We start from the raw sequence: 18,764 nt of genomic DNA on the forward strand, positions 1-18,764 counted from the left end.
AGCCATGGAAGACAGGAACCTGGCAGCAAAACCACCTCTTCCTGGTGCCCAACTTCCACACCCACATAGGATTTCACTGTAACATTTTCTTAACAGTTTGTATACACATGAAATTACTTCATCGATATAAGGAGAGGGCTGTTATTAGAAGTAAAATTCCGGTTCCAGTTAATAATCTAAAGCATTACCAGTATTTAAAAGAGAAACACCAAGTGATGTGCTACCTCTGCTGGAACTGTTGTCACTCCAAGACCACCATCTTCAGAAAGCACAAAAGCACTGGCTACCCAGGACGTGATGGTATCGGGTACAGTGACTTCCATTGTGGTATCTGCATCAGATCTGATAGCAAAAGGACATAGATGACTTTCAAAAGCATCTGTTTATGGACACAAGTAAGTAAATACGTATATTTATAATACATCAAAAATGAAGTTCAAACTCTTGGTAGGAAAAACTTTTGGTTATCTGTTTCCCTCTTTTTAATCATTTAGAAATATGTATGATGGGATCAAAATGTTTAGAACAAATTTAAATTATTTTAAATTACATGAATTGAAGGTAATTACATTTAATCGACTTTTACACATCCTGTAAAATAATCCCCAATGAAATCTGTATCCCTAACTTCTTAGCTGTGAAAGAATACAAGATTTGTGCTTCACAGCACAGGTCAGATTTCACTATTTGTTTGACAGTTTGAAATGCTTCTTGAATTAGTTGCAGACGAGAACAGATTTCAGCTTTTGGGTCACAATCTTCTCATGTACTTAACAGAAAAACACCAAGTCTCCCTTCAAATCAGATCTCCACCTGTAAAAAGAAAATAGTTTCCTATCCTGGAAGCTTTTGTCTCTAGGGTTTTATTTTGTTTCTGTTGAAACTGAAAGGCACCAAGTTAGGGATTGCTCTGCTTTGTGCAGTTACAAAATGCCTCAGTTGGTGGGCCTCCAACCTCACTTGTGGCCTCTAGGTGGTAGCAGAATATAAATAATACCACATTTTTAAGCACTGTCTTTCAGTACCAATACAAAATAATGATAAATAATAAAATAAAATAAAATAAAATAAAATAAAATAAAATAAAATAAAATAAAATAAAATAAAATAAAATAAAATAAAATAAAATAAAATAAAAACAGTAAATCAGTTTCCATTTCCTTTTAATTTTATACCTAGTTTTGGTATCGATCCAAAGCCAAGTCTCTGGAAAATGTGTCCTCACATATGGAGTGCTGAAATCTAGAGGTCCATCTCTGGCTACTGGCAGATCATCACCAAAGCCATCCTCTACGGGTATCATGCCATCATCTACAAAACAAAAATTATTGTCCTACCTACAAATGTCTATGTTTAAGAAAAATCACACTAATACAGTGTTTGCAGTATAATCTGCAGCATTGTTACATATGTTAACACTACTCCATGACGTCAGGAAGTTTGCATATTTTCTTTTCCTTATAGTTTTTGGCTGTTAATTTCTGTTCTTAAGTAAATGAAATTTGTCAAGAACACTAAGATTTTACATAGCCTTTCCAGACTGCTTCTAGAACTGGTAAAATATAGTGTCATATAAAAAAGTGACAAACCACTGCTATGAAACTGCATCTGAAACTACAAAGAAAAATACCATTCATTGATTCTCAGTCCCTTAATGAGTAGGGTCACTCAGGACAGCAGCAAAAGTGAAGTTCTCAAAGCAGTACCTATGGGAGTTTTGCTTGTTTGAGCCTTAAAAGCAGTTCTCTTTTGCAAGGTTGGAATTTGCCTTTATGTATATCACAGTGAGAAGACTTAAGAGGGGCCCTAACCCACGAGTCTCCTTCCCCACTCAGTAATTAGATTAGGGTTCATTTATTTGTATTACTTACAAAGAAAATGTTCTTTATCCTCCTCAAGAATTGCATCAGTTGATACCCAGAGGCTGCATTTCTGGATAAAATTTATACATTTTATCTCAATACAGGATATTCAGGCCATCAATAGTGCTCATGTACTTTATTTTTCTTTTCTTGTCTTTCTTTTTAAGGAAATATAGTCACACAATTATATAGTAATTATAGACATAAAACAAGTAATACATATGAACCAATAGAATTCACAATTATCTGAATCTGAATATTGCCTTAATGACAGAAAAATTATACAAGGGATGACACTATAACACAATCCACATTTATGAAAGTATAAACATATTTCATTGTATTCAGATTATTTACACATTGATAGTTTATAATTCAAAACCCACAAAAAACATGAAAACTGTAGACTGTTCTCTACAGCCCTAAGTTTTAAAAGGGGCATTAATAGTCTTTTATTTTAGTAAGCAATATGCAAACTACAAAGTTGAGCCCCACCATGCCCTCCTCCCATTCACCCCCCCACAAAATGGTAAGATTTTCTTACTTTAAACATACCTGAAAGACACCAAAAGAACCTCTGACCAGGGGGAAATACTGTGCTGTATTGTATAAATTGAGTTCATGAAATACCTAGAACAAAGAAAAAAAAAGAAAGAAAGAAACAACCATAATATCACCCAAAACGTTTTTTTTCCAGGATTGCCACTGTTAACAGATGCTCATTTATAGAGTAAGCAGCAGCAGCTCTGTTAGCTCTCACACAAAGCAGAACAGAATCCACGACAAGATGATTACGGATTAGACTGCAATAATTTCATAATGAACAGATGAGTGACTAAGCCTTAAAACAGGAGTCTACAGCCCACTGCTATTCCATGGCACTTTGGCTAATACATCATTTGGGCTCTTTAGGAACAATGTGTATTGTCAACTCCTTCAATTTGTTGGTGCACCAGAAGTACAAATCATCAAAAAGCCTCAGTGATTTTTGTCTTTTCTGAAAGAAGAAACAGCCAGGCATTAACTGAGAGTTTCTTGAATGGAAAAACAATGCCATATTAACTGGAATCAAAAGTGCTGGGACTGTTACCTTGTAAACCTTAGAGCCTTTTCTGCTTAAGCAGATAAGCTACTTGCTGTTGTAAAAAAATATATCTGCGCAGCTAAGAAATTAAGGCCATAGAACATTTCTCATTCAGCATATAAGCTGTAATATCTATACAAACACACATCTTTCGTGCAAACATTAAAGAAGATCTTTTTTCCCCTGTATACTTACAGAATCTTCTGTTATGTCACTACTTTCTCCTAGAAGCTTTGTACTTTTATCAACAACTGCAAGTCCAATTACTGATTCTGGGTCTGTTGTACTGATCTTAAGGGACACTTTCTCAGATGGTTTGACTTTACCTTTGCTCCAAGAAATTTTGATCTAGAAACAAGTAAAAGAGTAAATTTTTAAAAAGGCACTAGTTTAAATTATACACTGATGTCTGTAGTCAGTTGTTCACAACTCTGAGAAAGTATTTTCTTAGTTGTCTCTATTAAAACTCTGCACTTCCTAGGACTTTGGGGAAAATACTAATTATACTGGCATTATCAGAAAGTTCCAGAGACTTACATAAATCTCAGACTAGATGCACAATGAGGAAGATTTTACATCTACAACCCTGTGATCTAAACTACTTTTTACCATACAACAAAGAAACAAAAACATGATCTTAAGCTCACGTTCAGCATAACTACCTTGTTGTCCAAAGCAGGTTGAACAGGGATAGTAAGAGCATCATTTACAACTGCTCCAAGTTCATCAATATAGAACACAAATATACACGCCAGAGGAGCCCAGGAATTTTCTGCTGTTAAATTGAATGTTTTTGCAACCATTGTTCCAGAAGTCATAATTTGTTCCTTAGACAACACCTGAAAGGGAAAAATTAAACACTCAGTCTGTTGACATCTCAATACATCATAAGCTCTATCATTCCTCCCATAAAAGCTTTTTAAAAGAACAGGCAAAGAGCTGTAATTCTCTATTGATTAATTCTACAAGACTGGATATGAAATAGCAGGATAACATAATATTTAAATATTAGAAATAGATTTTTTTTCTATGCTTTAACTCCTGCATGTACCACTATAGACAACACTGAACTATAAAAATGAGTGCACAGTACAGTATGTTCTACAAGTACATAAAAATGTAACAATAATGTAACTGTAGCAATAGAACAAGGGGCAAAAGGGGCAACAGGCAGAAAGTGGAACACAGGAAGTTCCAACTGTAACACAAGGAAGAAATTCTTTACTGTCAGTGACAAAGCTCTGGAACAGGCTGCCCAGAGAGGCTGTGGAGTCTTCTCTGGCAATATCCATGACTTATTTGAATGCCTTCCTGTGTGGCCTGCCGTAGGGAATCTGTTCTAGCAGGGGAGTTGGACTTGATCATCTCTTGAGGCCCCTTTCAAGCCCTGTGATTCTGTGATTCTGTCAAGTTGGTAAAAGTCATCTTGGATTATCCACATATGAAACAGTAACTTACCAGATAATGGAACTCTCTTACTGGCTTGTTGCTTTCAATATTTAGCTCAAAAGGTTTCCCAGCCTAGAAAAAGAATATGATTGATAATGACGAATATGGAAACATGATGAATAACTTGCTTTTTTTTTTTTTTTTTCCTATCTTAGCAAAAGTTTTGTCTCAGACTGTACCTTCACTTCCTGGCTCTTTGTTTTAACCTGGAGATAAGTTTCACTTGGAGAGCTGAACACATCATAAACCCCTATGTCAGTCTTACTGTTGAGGAACTCCGCCTGTGAGACAATGTAAAACAAAGTTCTTAATGCAACAGCAAAATGTGTGTGCTCTGTAAGCAGCAGTACATGTTGCTGCTTACAAACACACAGTAACCATAATGGCAGTACAAGGCAGCTTTTTGCTTTGGGTATCTCTTTCTTTTTTTTCTCTACTTTGATGAAGTTATTTAAATCATATTTAGACAGGATCTGTCACTTTCCTTCCAGCTCTGATGTGGATAAGGAGGAAGAAATACAACAGCAAGTGCTATATGGGCTGTTACAGATGGCAGAAACAGCACACCACTAATTACAACCTTCTCAATTCAGTGTGTCACTGCTCCAAACCAGCATATTAGAAAACAATACCTGAACTCTCAAAGTTTTTGTGTTGGATAGGATTGGAAACTCAATGTCAATAATTCCATTTTCTGGGACTGTGTAATTCAGGACATGGACTGTCTTATTTCTCTCCTCCATTGCCTCATTCTCGAAGTGAGAAAGTGAAGAGTGGTGAAAAAACAGATCTGACTGTTGCGCAGTGACTGTGACAAGATTCTGCCTCTCTTCTGTTGTCAGCTGGTTGCTATCAGAACGTGTCACCTTCAGCTAAAAACAAAAATAAAGAAAATGCCCATCAAGCAGGATAAAACTACCTACATTATTAAAATAATAATAAAAATAATAATAATAAAATAAAAAAGACATTGTCATCTTTATTTTTAATCCCTTGAGAGTACTGCAAGTAGGCAAGTCAGTCAAAAACAAAACTATCCACAGTTCTATGAGATGGAGAAAAATAAAAATAAAAATGCAGATAAAATAGAAAAGGTGATTTGCCTTTCAGCTCTCCCAATTACAGCACCTCTTTTCCACATGCTTATCTATCAGGCAAAACACACATATCTAAGCTACTGCCTGGATACAACATTTTATCACCTTTTGTATAACACCACCACAACAAAAATTGACCTAAGACTACACCACGTGCAGGATAACACATCAGATAAGTAGAGGTGAGACTGATTCAGATGTATTCATGGATTCATAGAAAGAAATGAAAAGACTGAAAACAAGCCTAAAATTGATACAATCTCTAAATTCTTCACCCTAACATCCACCAATCAGCAATATAGTTTATATTAACATTTATTTCTACAGATTCTCACTCACAGTAAAACCATTTGCCCTCTGTATTTTATATTCCAAAAATTAAAACTCTACATTTTGAGAATACTGGAAAAATATTTCCCTCTTCTTTGTCAGTCCAAAAATGCATCACTGCATTACCTCTTCTCTTCTGCCATTATTTTCCATGTATCTCTCTGTGCAGCACATACAGACCTTCACCTCCAGCAAGAGCAGTAGCTGTTCCCTTACCCCCTCCTCTGGGAGCATAACTGGCACCTCATCTACCAGCTGCACTATTGCTAAATCATCAGTTTCCTCTCAGCTCTTCAGCAGGACAGAGCTGGAGTCAAACTAAGCTGCGGGCAAAGAAAACGAAAAGGACCAAAACCAAAGTGACACTGGTAAAGCTATCAAAATGATACAGCCTGTATCAATCCAAAACTGCATAATCAGTCTATCTTATTGGTATTTAGTTATTTCATGTATTATATATACAGTATTTAGGCATTTCTACATAGTAAAGGCTCCGGCTGTGTTCAAGAATTATGAAATCTATTCCTCCTTTAAGGCAATATTCAGTGGTGCAATATTCAGTATCTCTTAAGTGCAGAAATACTGACCACAGACCAGGAGAGCATGAAGAATATGAAAGGCTTCTGAGACAACTATAGATGGTATGAAAAAGACACGACAGAATGCATAAAAGAGACACTTTCATTTCAAAGCAACATAGTTTGATGGGCTGTACTTAGCTTTGTAACAACTGGTTAGTCTTATACATGTATATTTAAAATAAATAATACATTCACATTGATATATCCCATTTTATATACAAGTATGAAGAGAGTTGGGACTCAGAAACTACTAAATGACAGTCAACTTATTGGAAAACGTTAGCTAGAGACTGAAAAGTTTTCTTCACAATGCTGATAAACCATACACAAGTATATACTGCCAACAGAGCGCTTCCTATCATCCCTTGCTAGAGTAAAAACTGTAAGTTTAGAACTTCCTGATATATAGAACTTCATACATCATGAAAAAATAATTTGAAAATAAACTTGTAAATCACTCTTAAAACTCTGAGGCAAATTTTGGTACGTAAGCAAAAACACAGCAGAAAAAGTCACATTTATTTATGCACAAATCACAACAAATCAAAAGAACTTACAGTAGCGATGAAATTCAGAGAAGGTTTTATGACTCTAGAGTAGTCCACAAATTCAATGAAATAGTCACTTTGCTTTGGAAATATGATAGTACTTGAATTTTGAGAGATTCCTGTTGAAAAATTGCTTTCATTTAGACATGTTTTAAACATACATACTCCTTTAGCAGTAATTTACTTGATTTTTAGATAATCCTAAAACTGCCATAGAACTCTTTCTACTGATGTTTATAAGCAATTAAATAAAATAAATTTATGATTAAACTACAGTTTGTAAGACAACCTAACACTATTTTTATGCCTGATCTTCTCATCAAAACAACCTGTTATTAAGTCCTCATCTGAACAAGTCCCTTGGTTACTTAATAAATCACTTAGCATAGAACTGCATTCAGTTAAGCTAAGAGTTAATTAAACTATTTAATAGCTAGGCAAGTAACAGTTCAGATAATACATTTGCATGCAGATGATTCATATTTCCTTCTGTACATTACACTTTGCCATCACTTCCAAGCCACTCTGCATTGCACTAAACTCTTCTAGCACAATCTGCACTTTGGATTCCTCTTGGAAGACCTCAAACAGCAAAATACCTGTGAGTGACTCAGTAACCACAGCAATAATTTCTATTGGCTCAGTGTAATCATCGTCACTGTGGTGCCATGACTGATCCCCATTCAAGCTTTGCAACATAAGCTTGTTACAAGTAATATTCACAGATCCATTTATCTGCAATGCAGAAAAAAAAAAAAATTACTTTATATTAAATTGTCCTCTTCTGCGCTGCCAGAACACTAGTGCCTATGCTTTACAGAAAAAGACAACAAATTGGAAGCTGCCTGAGGGTGCATAGATTCTACCCAAATTCGGTTCTGTTTCTGAAGATTAATTGCTGCTGAAGCCTTAAAGCCAGCCAACAGGAAATGACAGACATCATTTCACTGAAACTGAAATTTTGTTCACAGTTCAAAATTAAAAGACCTGATTTTGAAAAAGATTCCATCAATTTCTCACCACTTGTAAGTCTTCAGATCAAAACAGAATGCTTTTCTACGTGTCATGCTCCAGATCATCTCAAGCACATTGACTCCAACTAGGGAATAAGTAGGCAAAACTCTTTTGATACCACCTTGCCAGAGTTCTACCTGGGCAACTGCAATGGCTTTATAGCACAGAGTTGAGTGTGTAATGGCACACACAGTGCCAAGGAACATTCCTGGGCGCTGGCCCTCCATCACCCACACTGCTAGAAGGGCTTTAGGAATGTTTTTCTACTTGGGCCAACTATTGCTCTCCAAAATAACTTCCACGCATAGTTCAAGGGATTACAGTGGCCAAGTATCACTCCCAACAGGCAGTCCGAACGTAGCCTCTTTGTACTAGAAAATAGAGTTAAACACTGTTCATGCAAGTGACTCCACAGACTATGCCAGCTGAACATAGTACTTGAGAATGGTCCCAACCATATTTAACCTTCAAAAGCAGACACAGCTTTAGAGTGTACAACACCACTGAACTGCTAAAAAAAAAGGACTCACCTCCATTGTTTTTGTTATGTTCCTCTTATTTGTCCAGTAAGAGACAGATAGGCAGGTGACCGTAACATTTCCCTTCACTGGCTTTCCATATGTATACCTGAAACACACCAAACAAAGCAAAACAATTCATCTTCTCAAGAGCCTGGGCTTCTGACAAGCTCTGAAGATAAAAAGGTCCACTGAAATACTTTTTCCTCGGTTTCAAATATGGCTAGAATATATCTGTACTTTGAACCATTTTCACCACTGTGACCACTTCATTAGCACTAAAGTCAGAAGCCCAAAACCTAGAGAATATACAGAGAAGTGGGAAGCGCTGCCCTTTCCTGAACATGAGCTCTACAAGTCCGTTCCTATGGGCTCAACAGTTAAAGCAAATTAACTACATTCAGCTAAGCTAAAGCAAGTCACTGAACAGAATATGTAGCACCATAATTAGTACACAATTGAGTTAAAACTGGATATGGGAAGTGCTATGCTTCCCAAACACTGAATGTACAAAATGAGTGATTTCAAGATATTTATGTATATTCAAATTATTTAATAAACACAGTGCCCACAAATCATGGCATTATTGCACAGCAGACACAATTGGCAATTGTAGCTTATTTATAAACTGTAATATATTCAGTGAGTAGTAATAAATCAACATTTTGCTCAAACGCTTACAACCTACATGTAAGAGGAATCATTAGAGTCAGACCTTGTAGAATAGGAAATAGGGAGAAAATAACATTCTAATCCAACAGTACTATTACATTCATATGTGATAACTAAGTAGTTCAGGCCATTATGGATATGACTGGCAGTCACTTAAGAAACATCAAAGCTGAAGGCAGAGGGAAAGATAATCAAATAGCATAGTTACAGCAACATTTCTGACAGTGCTGTCTTGCACCTGGCTGCAGTCTTTCCAGGTAGATCTAATTACAGGAAGAAGCTGCTATTAAGCTTGAAATATTAATGCCATTGGATAACATCCTGTAGTTAATTTAACAATCGTCCAGAAATCAGAAAGGAAGAAGGATTTATGACATCTACAAGTTTAAAGGACATGTAAAGTCCTTCTATACAGAAACATTTTGCCTATAAAAACAGTCACCAGGAATGAAGTCATTCCTAATAAATAATTATGACATATCAGTAAAACCTTGGCACTGCTGGGATTCAATCCCAGAATATTCACTGGCACACAAGTCTGGATTTATTGCAGCAGGCAGGTATGCTTTCCAATACCTACACAGAGGAGACAAGTATCTTGTGGCAGACCAAAACAAATTAGGAAACCAAATTCCCATTGGCATACACTCCAAAAGGAAAATTGGAAGAAAAAATAATAATAATTTGAAGAATTATTTATTATTTTTTTTAATTACACCTAATGAGAAACCTACATAGTTTCTAGTATCAGGTTGCATTGCCTCCAGGAAAACAAGCTATTTCTCAGAAGCCCAAACATTCCAATTAAACAGTCTGTTACTCAATCACTTCTGTATTTCACTTTGAATTGACGGGTTAGAAGATATGCATTATAATGGAATTAAATAGCTCCAGAAAGACTTCTACATTCAGGTCTTCTTGAAAGGGTTTACCAAGTAGCTTTACTTGGTTCTCATCTTACCAAAATAAAACTCTTTTCTGTATGAGATTAAAAAATAAAATATTATTTGTACAGCAGTCTACAATGATGAATAGCAGTCCACAATAAAGTCTGTTCTGAACTTAGCAAGAGTTTTCAATTCTTCAGCAATTTTCAGGCATAGGTATTTTGTAAGCCAGTAGAAACCTGTATTTCAAATCCATAACGTGGATAAATAAGTATAAGAAGGATGTGAATAGAAGCTTGCATAATTTTCCTGTTGGCATGGTAAAACATAATTACTCTACTTTAAGAATTTGATGTGATACACTGGAGAGCATAATGAAAGAGACACAATAACAGCGAAAAAAGAAAAAGTCCCAGAGTTTACATTATAAACAAAAGATTCAAGAAAATTTATGAATAAGTCAGTTGAAAATACCTTGGCTGTAGTCTAGAAATACCTATACCTAACCAAAAAGGTGCAACTAAAAATCTTAAGATTTATCTAATATTGCTACACAAAAATCTAGTGACTTGAAATATAAGTTAGCCTGCTAATATACAGTGGAGGACACTTTTTTAGCATTTTAGTATGTTTTGACTTTAGTATTTACAGACATAAAATAATTACCTTAACAGAGAGAGCAACAACAGTATCAGTGTTTTACTTACTTTGCAGTGACAACACCGGTTACATCTCTCTCTCTCAAGGAGTAGTATAATGGTGTTGTTATCAAAACATCAAATTTTGGTAAAACTAAAAAAAAATAATAATAATCATGTAAAGTATTTAATTCACATCAAAATAATATTTAAATATCTTGAATATGTAATATGGTACAGACTATTGCAGTTTCCTGAGGAATATAAAGTAAGACATACTTTTAACACAGTTCCATGCATGCTTCAGTCTAAGACATTCTGTGAAAAGGTGGGCACCAAGCATCACAAGAGCAGCCTGTGCACAACCTTGTATGGCTAAAATACACAGTGCTTGTTTCTCCTTTCTCAGATCAAGCCTGTAAGGGAAGCAGTAAATGTTTGGCCTGTTTAACGTTTACAGAATTATCAGGAAGCTTCATGAAATATTATACAGATATTTTGGGATGAACACTTTGCCTGGAATCTCCTGGGAAAACAGGGACAAGACAACATTCAGATGCCACAGTAGTAGGTCATTAAAGCTACCAGAAATAAGCAGGGCAGCTGATAAGATGATGTTTCTCCTCAGGACAGTTGGTCTCAGAGAAGAAGATTTGGAAATTAAACTCTCTGGGAGTATTCAAAAAGTTTGTGTTAGCCATTAACTAGTTTCTCTAAACTCTAAATGAATGGAGACTCGGTTACTAATTTTGGTCAGTACTAAATGTCCTTGAATGACACTTACCATATTCCATCACTTTAAAACTTTGATAATGTACTTGACCCTATTGAAAAAAAATACGTTAGAACATACATACAGTTGCAGTTAGAGCGGCATTTTTAATGCATTTTCTTAGGCCCAATCCCACCCATACTCAGAGTAAATAATAATTGCTGAAATGATGCTATTTTAACTTACAGATCAACCACCATCAGCTCCTGTTGCAGAGTTCCTGCAAGAACCAGCTGAAGATATTCCCACCAAAGAAGCATGCAGGTAGTTCACATATAGTAGATTCATTACTCCATATATAATGGAGTCCCCAGAGAGCTGTTAGTCTGCAAACATTTACATACGGCTAGTTTCTGTATATAGATATATCTGAGTCAGCTAGCCCAAAACTACCAAGCATTAAGCATTCACAGTGATCAAAATGAAAGATGACAGAACTCCAGAAGTATCTGCTAATTCATTTAGATTTAACTCTGGTACCTCAATACAAGTGGAAGCCCCTACAGTGTATCTAGAAGACAAGACCACTCCAGAAGCACATATAATCTTAAGGCTCTCCATTCACTTAAAAAACAAAAAAACAACCCTAAGATTTAATTATAGTCTGTGGTACATACTCACTTCAGCAGAGATGTTTTGAGTTTTACCTTTCTGACTTTTATTTATTGGTTAAAAATCAAAGGAAGAAATAAGCAACTGTAAAGAATCTTAAGCTTTTCTATTTTCCTATTTTTCTGATTTTTTTTTTTCATTTCCTCATTTTCCTCAGAATATCTAAAAGCCTATTCTGGAATATTATTGAGATTTGCTATACTAGGCCATACAATGCTCATTCTTAGGAGAATAATTTTACAGGTTGTTTGTTTTTATTTTGTTTTTTTCTTACCCTGCTCTCTTAACATAAAAATAAATAAATAAACAAAACAAATCAGCTATTTTTTGTTCATTGGCGCAATGACAGTTGACCCAAAAAGTCAGGGTAGTGAGACATTAATTTTGCTTCTGTTGTCTTACTCAATTATTCTTTCTTGTTAGAGTGTGAGTAATTTCGAGCAAGCATGCAAGTCATTTGTCTGTGGGCATATAACCCTCAATTCTCATTTTTACAGTGCCGTGCCCAAAAAACTGCCATCAACAGGGAAATGGCATGAGGTAACTGGAACTGGAGCTCTGAATCTCAGCTGGTCTGCCTGACACCAGGACTACAATAGAGCAGTGATCAACTTCTCTTTCACAAGGCTTTTTTGTAATCATTAATCAATCAGACCGTACCTCGCTTAACCATGTGGGACATGTAAGTACATTCTACCACAATAAGCATGTATCAATGGCATAAAAAAAGACTCAGAGTATTGCTAGCATAATACATCTTGTACCCATATCTTGATAACTCTTTGATATTCTCAGTGTCAACAAAGGCATGATGTGGGCATAAAGTTAAATTATTATACAAAAGCAGAAACACTCAAGAGTTTTGTTTGAGGAGAAAGAGTATCACTAATTTACTTTTGAAATATTTATGCCAGCCTTCATCTAAAAATGTGAATAATATAAGACTTAGGTGTACACACATTTTTTAAATGTTTGGCTTTAACACTAATAAATAATAAATAGTAGTAAAATAATAATTGTTATAATAGAACAAATAATCCAGTAAAACCATGCCCACATATAAAATGAATCAGTCAAAAACATTTTTTGCCTGGTTTAGCAGGAGTAAACATGGATGTCCTCCCTAGACCTCCCACTGAATGCATGTGAGGAAGGGACAGCAACAGCCACTCTGGCAAGCAGTGGTGCCCCTGTGCTCAGATGGGACATTTGGAGGAGCTCCTGTGCTCAAATAGGACATCACAACCTGAGGGCTTCCTCCTTCTGACAGGGCTCCAGGTCACAAAGGAAAAGCAGCCAAAAATAACCCCAAGCCTTAAGCAACACAAGAACAGCAGAAGAATGAAAGGGTTAGAATCCCTTTTTTTTTTTTTTCCTTTACAAAATAAAAACAAAAACCTCCAAGAGGAAAATCTGAATTCAACTGGACCAGAAGAACAAACTAGAAAATGACATAGTTTGCACTTCCCAAAAGATAGGAAAGGGAAGGCTCCTTTTGAAAACCTTTTTGCTTCTATGATTAAGACCCTTCTGAGAAACAGGGAAAGACCACGACAAACAACACTCTGTTACTAGGAGGTGGCTATTTTCCAAGGTTAATTTAACTGGATGCTGTTTGACTGCGTGATGAGGTTATAACAATGTGGAGGTCAGAAGTCTGCTTGCTTTGTTTATTTCCAAGAGCAACGCTATCCCTACAAGCACCATTTTTCTGGAGAATCTCTATGAAAATTGTTTGAATCATAGAATCATAGAATTACTCAGGTTGGAAAAGACCTCAAAGATTATCAAGTCCAACTGCAGCCTAACCATAGTACCCTAACTCTAACAACCCTCTGCTAAATCATATCCCTGAGCACCACATCCAAATGGCTCTTAAAGACAACCGTGTATGGTGACTCAACCACCTCCCTGGGGAGCATATTCCAGTGTTTAACTACCCTTTCTGTAAAGAAGTGTTTCCTAATGTCCAACCTAAACTTACCTTGTGCAAACAAGATTGGATATGGACAATTGGTTGTGAAGTGGCGCACAGAAACATAACTGGCAAGTGAGAAAGCTTCCAGATGTCCCTAGGCCCTGCAACTGTGTGGTTCTTCAAAGAGCCTCCCTGAGAATCACAGTAATATCAGTATCTAGATATTTTACTCTTTAAGTAGGAACTAGTTATCCTCTAAGAGGTAAGTGAAGTCTGTGACTGATCAGCAGATAGCTTCTTCATCAAGGTGTATCAGGTGGGAAAGAGTATGACAGGAAAAGATAAGAACATGAACAGAGTACACTTGTGAGAAAAACACTTGGATCAAGACTCAGGCTGCAAACAACTACAGTGGTTAATATTTATCTTACCTCATCAAGAAGAACTGCAAATTAAGCACCTAAGACTAAGCTCCTCATGCACAAATGTTTAAACTTTTCCTAACAAAAAAAAACTTCCATCTAAGAAAAGTCAGATTGGTGGTGGTTTCATGATTAAGTCACTGATCGCCACAGCAATTGCATAATATTTATATTCCCATATTTGAAAATACACATGCATTATTTGTTATTTTCACATTTGTGCATATCATAATCCTTATGATCCAAAATGCAACAGTACAAAAAACACTACATGCAGTCCACAATCAGATTACTATCAACTAATCTTAGGAACAGGTATCTTTAGAAGAACGACATTCAGCAAATTTATCCCATATCTGGTTCATGTATATTATTTCCACTATCAAGCATGTATATGACACCCTTGCTGTGAAGCAAACCATGAGCAGAATGTTGCTCCAGGTGGTAGGATGAAAAAGTATCTCCTTGAAAATGACTTTTTATTTCACCTTACAAATTAAAGCAAAACAATTATATGTTGAGAGAACAGTAGAAAACAGGTATTAAAGAGAGACTAGAGCTCTTGGCTGAAAAATCTCTAAAATAACAACCTTTATTACGGAAAGCAAGCCATTAAGTGACACTGTAGGGAAAGGAAAAGACCCTAATAGGTCAACTGGATGATTTGACTGCCAAGCCAAATTTCTCCCTAATGCATACTTTCCTGCCAAGCTGGTTTGAAACAGGCCAAGTAACAACATTTCAAGCTCTTTGCACCATTTTAGTTCTTTGGGGCAGGGCTTTCTCTCAGGTAAATATTGTTCAAATATTTTGAAGCGTATGTTGTTAAATTAGTTTCCAGGAGCAGTGACTTTTAAGTGCTTAGTTATACACACAACCCAAAAGAGGTTTTTTCAGTTCAGATCTGAAAACAAGCACCATGCTTATTCCTCTTGGGCTGCTTTATTCTGCTTTTATGATCTCTCCAGAAATCAGCATTTCTTAAAGCACTAGGGATCTATAACATTCTGTGCACATTGCTCAGAGTATACCAGAGTATACCAAAAATAAGTTCCAAAAAGAGATTCATATAAGACAGACTCTTTAGATCTTGATATCTAAGAACGACAATTCAGCTTTTGCTTTGCTGCGATGAACTAGCCATGTTTGTAGTCATCCAGTTCTATTCCTGAAAAGGAGATCACATGGATTGTGCCCTAAATTTTAATTTCTGTGGCAACAGAAGGTCTCTGAAGTGAACACAGTCTATGAGCACCCTCTGATTTGTTCTGGCACTATGGGCCAGGCCTAACAACAGATGAGACCTCCCTCACACATCTGTGCAGACCACTGAATGAAACTAAAAGTTATCTAAACAGAGTTAGCCTAATGGAAGCATTTCACAGTCACTTGGTTCTCATGTTTTGTGTGTAGATCCCCAAACTTCTGTTTAATTCCCCTTGCACAGTCTCCAGAAGCAGTCCCACTGGTGTCACATGTATTCATACTATCAGCTCCTGAGTGAGTCACCAGTGCTCATTTACCAACCACAAAGGTTTCACATGGTGTCTGGTTATGAAAGAAGATATATATATATATATATATATATATATATATATATATATATATATATATTTTAATGATCTAACCTCAAACTAACCAGATCAAAGAAGAAATGAATAAGGGATCTAGAAGCCAAGCATCACAGAATATACTGTGGATACACTATAACATACGTAAAATCCCAAAAGTCAAAAACTTCAAAGTGCAAAGGATAAAATTCTATAATAAACAACCCCGGTTGACACTGACAGTTGTTTTGCCTCTGAAACTTTTAAAAATAGAATACTCTTCAAAAATATTTTAGAAAGTCTTCATTGCTCCTGAATCATCACTATTGCCGTGTCATAAATTTTCAGACAACTTCCATCAATTAGATTGCAAAATGCCTTAGAAGAAAAACTTTTAGATTCAGATATCTGCTACTAAACCTCAGCAACTAAAAGCCTTCAGCAGCAGGCTCCATAACAGGAAACATAAGATATCCAACTAAAATACAAGGTGGAGACTTGGGAACCAGACTGTAATTACACTGTCTTGAGCTTTCTTGGAAGAGATCTACTAACACCTGTATTCTTATTAGAAGTACCACAGGATGTTTAATAGAGCAAGCAGCCAGAACCTGATTTAAAACAGGATTCAGAGGCACTACTTCCAAGAATCCAAATTCTGCACACTTGGGAACTGATCTGTAACCACTGGAAGGGAAGTGTTATTTAGTGATTTTATGGCACTTTAAAGACAAGATGAGAAACACAGAAAGGTTGGACAGCTGATGCTAAATAAGAAAGCTCAGGCCCTGGCATCAGGATAGCTAAGTCACACAGAGATCGCCCCATCTGCAATCTGAAGGTGTTTCTAAAGCCCTGAATAGATCCAAAAGATCCTATGGATACTGTGAACTCAATCAAGCAGTACCAGATACAGACAAGGAAGTATAGCTACAAAAATGCAGGACAGACAAGATAAACACGTCTTAGCAGTAAATCCAAGTTCTGAGTGACCCCTGCTCTCAGGACAGGACTGGTGAATCTGCAAATTCATATATAATACAGAAAAACCTATACTTCCCTTGATGGCAGCTGCAGCACAGGAATACCTACTCAGACTGACCTGAACCACTCACTCGCTTTAACTGAACACTGACTCAGTCTCCACTGACTAAAACAGGAACTTCAGTACCCACCATAACTTACGTATAGACGTGCTATAAACCTGAAACCAAATCCCCTCCCATATGATCTTGGCATTCAAAGTATAAGCTCATTCCTGACCAAGAACCAAAAGAAATTTCCCATCAGTTAAGTACTCATTTTCCTTTATTCTGCAAGGTTTCTTGCATCTTTCAGTAACTGAATGGTATGATACACTATCAGAAAAATAAGCATGAAACAACTCAATAGACAGACTTAGCAAAATAGTGCATAGCTGCTTAATATGTTTTTGTGCATGATAGGATCATCTGATGTAAGATATTGTGCAGATATGTGCTATGTCATATGGAAATAATGCATACTGCTTTGTCATTGTATTCTTTTAACACTAAAAACGAAGATCAAAGAAGTGTAAATTCTGGAGGAAAAAGTATCTGAAAGGAAACAAACTTCTACATGTGGTGTTTCCCACCCCTCCTCCCCCATACCCCCAGATTTAAACATCATAATAGCCAGGTTTTTCTAGACCCCAAAAGCCTACTACATTTTTACATAGATACACTGTTCCTTCTCTCCTCTACCTGTATTTTCATTTTATATATTTTAGTGACAGAAGAAACCATTTCACCTGTCCTCCTTTTATCACAGGTTTAGTTACTCTAGATTCAGCTACTCCAGCAGTCTGCTGATTTCAGTGCACCTACCAAAGAGGCAATCATTCTTGATGCTAAAGCATCAGGCAAAAAAGAAGCCCTCAGTCTCATTTTTTTCTTTGTTTGTTCTGGTGATTAAGCGCCGGATTGATGAAACAAGCATCTGTGCAAAAGAGAAACTCTCCAGTTTCAATTTCTAATAGCTGGTTCATACCATGCCTCCCATTAATACATTAAAAAGCTTTTTAAAACCTGTAATGGCATCCAGAGACTGTAATCAATAAATCCACTGATTCATTCTACCCTTCAGTGTACAGTCAACATTGAACATCTGCAAGTTCCCAGCAATAAACTTTCTTCCCCATCTCCATCTGCAAACTCTATCATCGGTTTGTACTAGAAAAACCCCAGGAGGCTGATGTGTGCCCAATCCTCAAGCCACTCTCCCTTGATAGACCTTGTGTATGCTGCACTGACATTTTTTCATTAGAATTTTGTACAATAAAGAAACCTTTACAAAAATCTGCTACATAAATAAAGCTACCTGTTAAATCCATAATAGCCCAAAATAATTTAATTATTTGACAGTGGATCCACACATCACTTTTATTGACATTCTTCTCAGAATTCATGCCACATGACAGGTTTCCCTTCTTATCTCACTTACTCTTTCCCGTCAAGGATGTACTCATCTCCAGCTTGTCTTCTTAAATCTTCTCACAGTGAAATTCACTAAACCACACAGAGCTACCATAATATATACTATATTCCCATCTCTGCCACACAGTCAGTGTTTCTTCATGCTACTGGGCTCTGCCACCTCCAGAATTTCTTTTGTTTCTAGCAAACTTTAAGAGCTGTTTCATACCTTGTTGTCTTTAACCTCAGTGGTTAAAGACTATTTATTAACCATCAAGTTCTCTTCAGGATCTTTGCATTTCTTATAAATTCACAAGAGTTCAGACTTTCTCATTAGAATGGTATCTATCTATTATCCCCTCTATTTTTCCCCAA

At 36.3% G+C, this 18,764-nt stretch overlaps 1 protein-coding gene across 1 annotated transcript in view; it reads right to left on the reverse strand.

Moving 5' to 3' along the window:
* Nucleotides 1-18,764, reverse strand: part of CD109 (CD109 molecule) — a 72,923-nt gene that overhangs the window by 30,417 nt on the left and 23,742 nt on the right. The window contains exons 6-19 of the mRNA XM_015859075.3: nucleotides 11,465-11,504; nucleotides 10,750-10,834; nucleotides 8,496-8,592; nucleotides 7,551-7,686; nucleotides 6,961-7,070; nucleotides 5,028-5,267; nucleotides 4,575-4,676; nucleotides 4,405-4,467; nucleotides 3,609-3,785; nucleotides 3,142-3,294; nucleotides 2,418-2,492; nucleotides 1,872-1,932; nucleotides 1,176-1,311; nucleotides 225-342 (exon numbers count right to left, since the gene is read on the reverse strand). Of these exons, the coding sequence (XP_015714561.2) occupies nucleotides 225-342; nucleotides 1,176-1,311; nucleotides 1,872-1,932; nucleotides 2,418-2,492; nucleotides 3,142-3,294; nucleotides 3,609-3,785; nucleotides 4,405-4,467; nucleotides 4,575-4,676; nucleotides 5,028-5,267; nucleotides 6,961-7,070; nucleotides 7,551-7,686; nucleotides 8,496-8,592; nucleotides 10,750-10,834; nucleotides 11,465-11,504 (1,593 nt within the window). The remainder of the gene's footprint in view (nucleotides 1-224; nucleotides 343-1,175; nucleotides 1,312-1,871; nucleotides 1,933-2,417; nucleotides 2,493-3,141; nucleotides 3,295-3,608; nucleotides 3,786-4,404; nucleotides 4,468-4,574; nucleotides 4,677-5,027; nucleotides 5,268-6,960; nucleotides 7,071-7,550; nucleotides 7,687-8,495; nucleotides 8,593-10,749; nucleotides 10,835-11,464; nucleotides 11,505-18,764) is intronic.

This window comes from Coturnix japonica, chromosome 3 (genome assembly GCF_054131305.1).
Source record: "Coturnix japonica strain WE chromosome 3, WE-NBRP24, whole genome shotgun sequence".
In the NCBI taxonomy this organism is placed as follows: domain Eukaryota; kingdom Metazoa; phylum Chordata; class Aves; order Galliformes; family Phasianidae; genus Coturnix; species Coturnix japonica.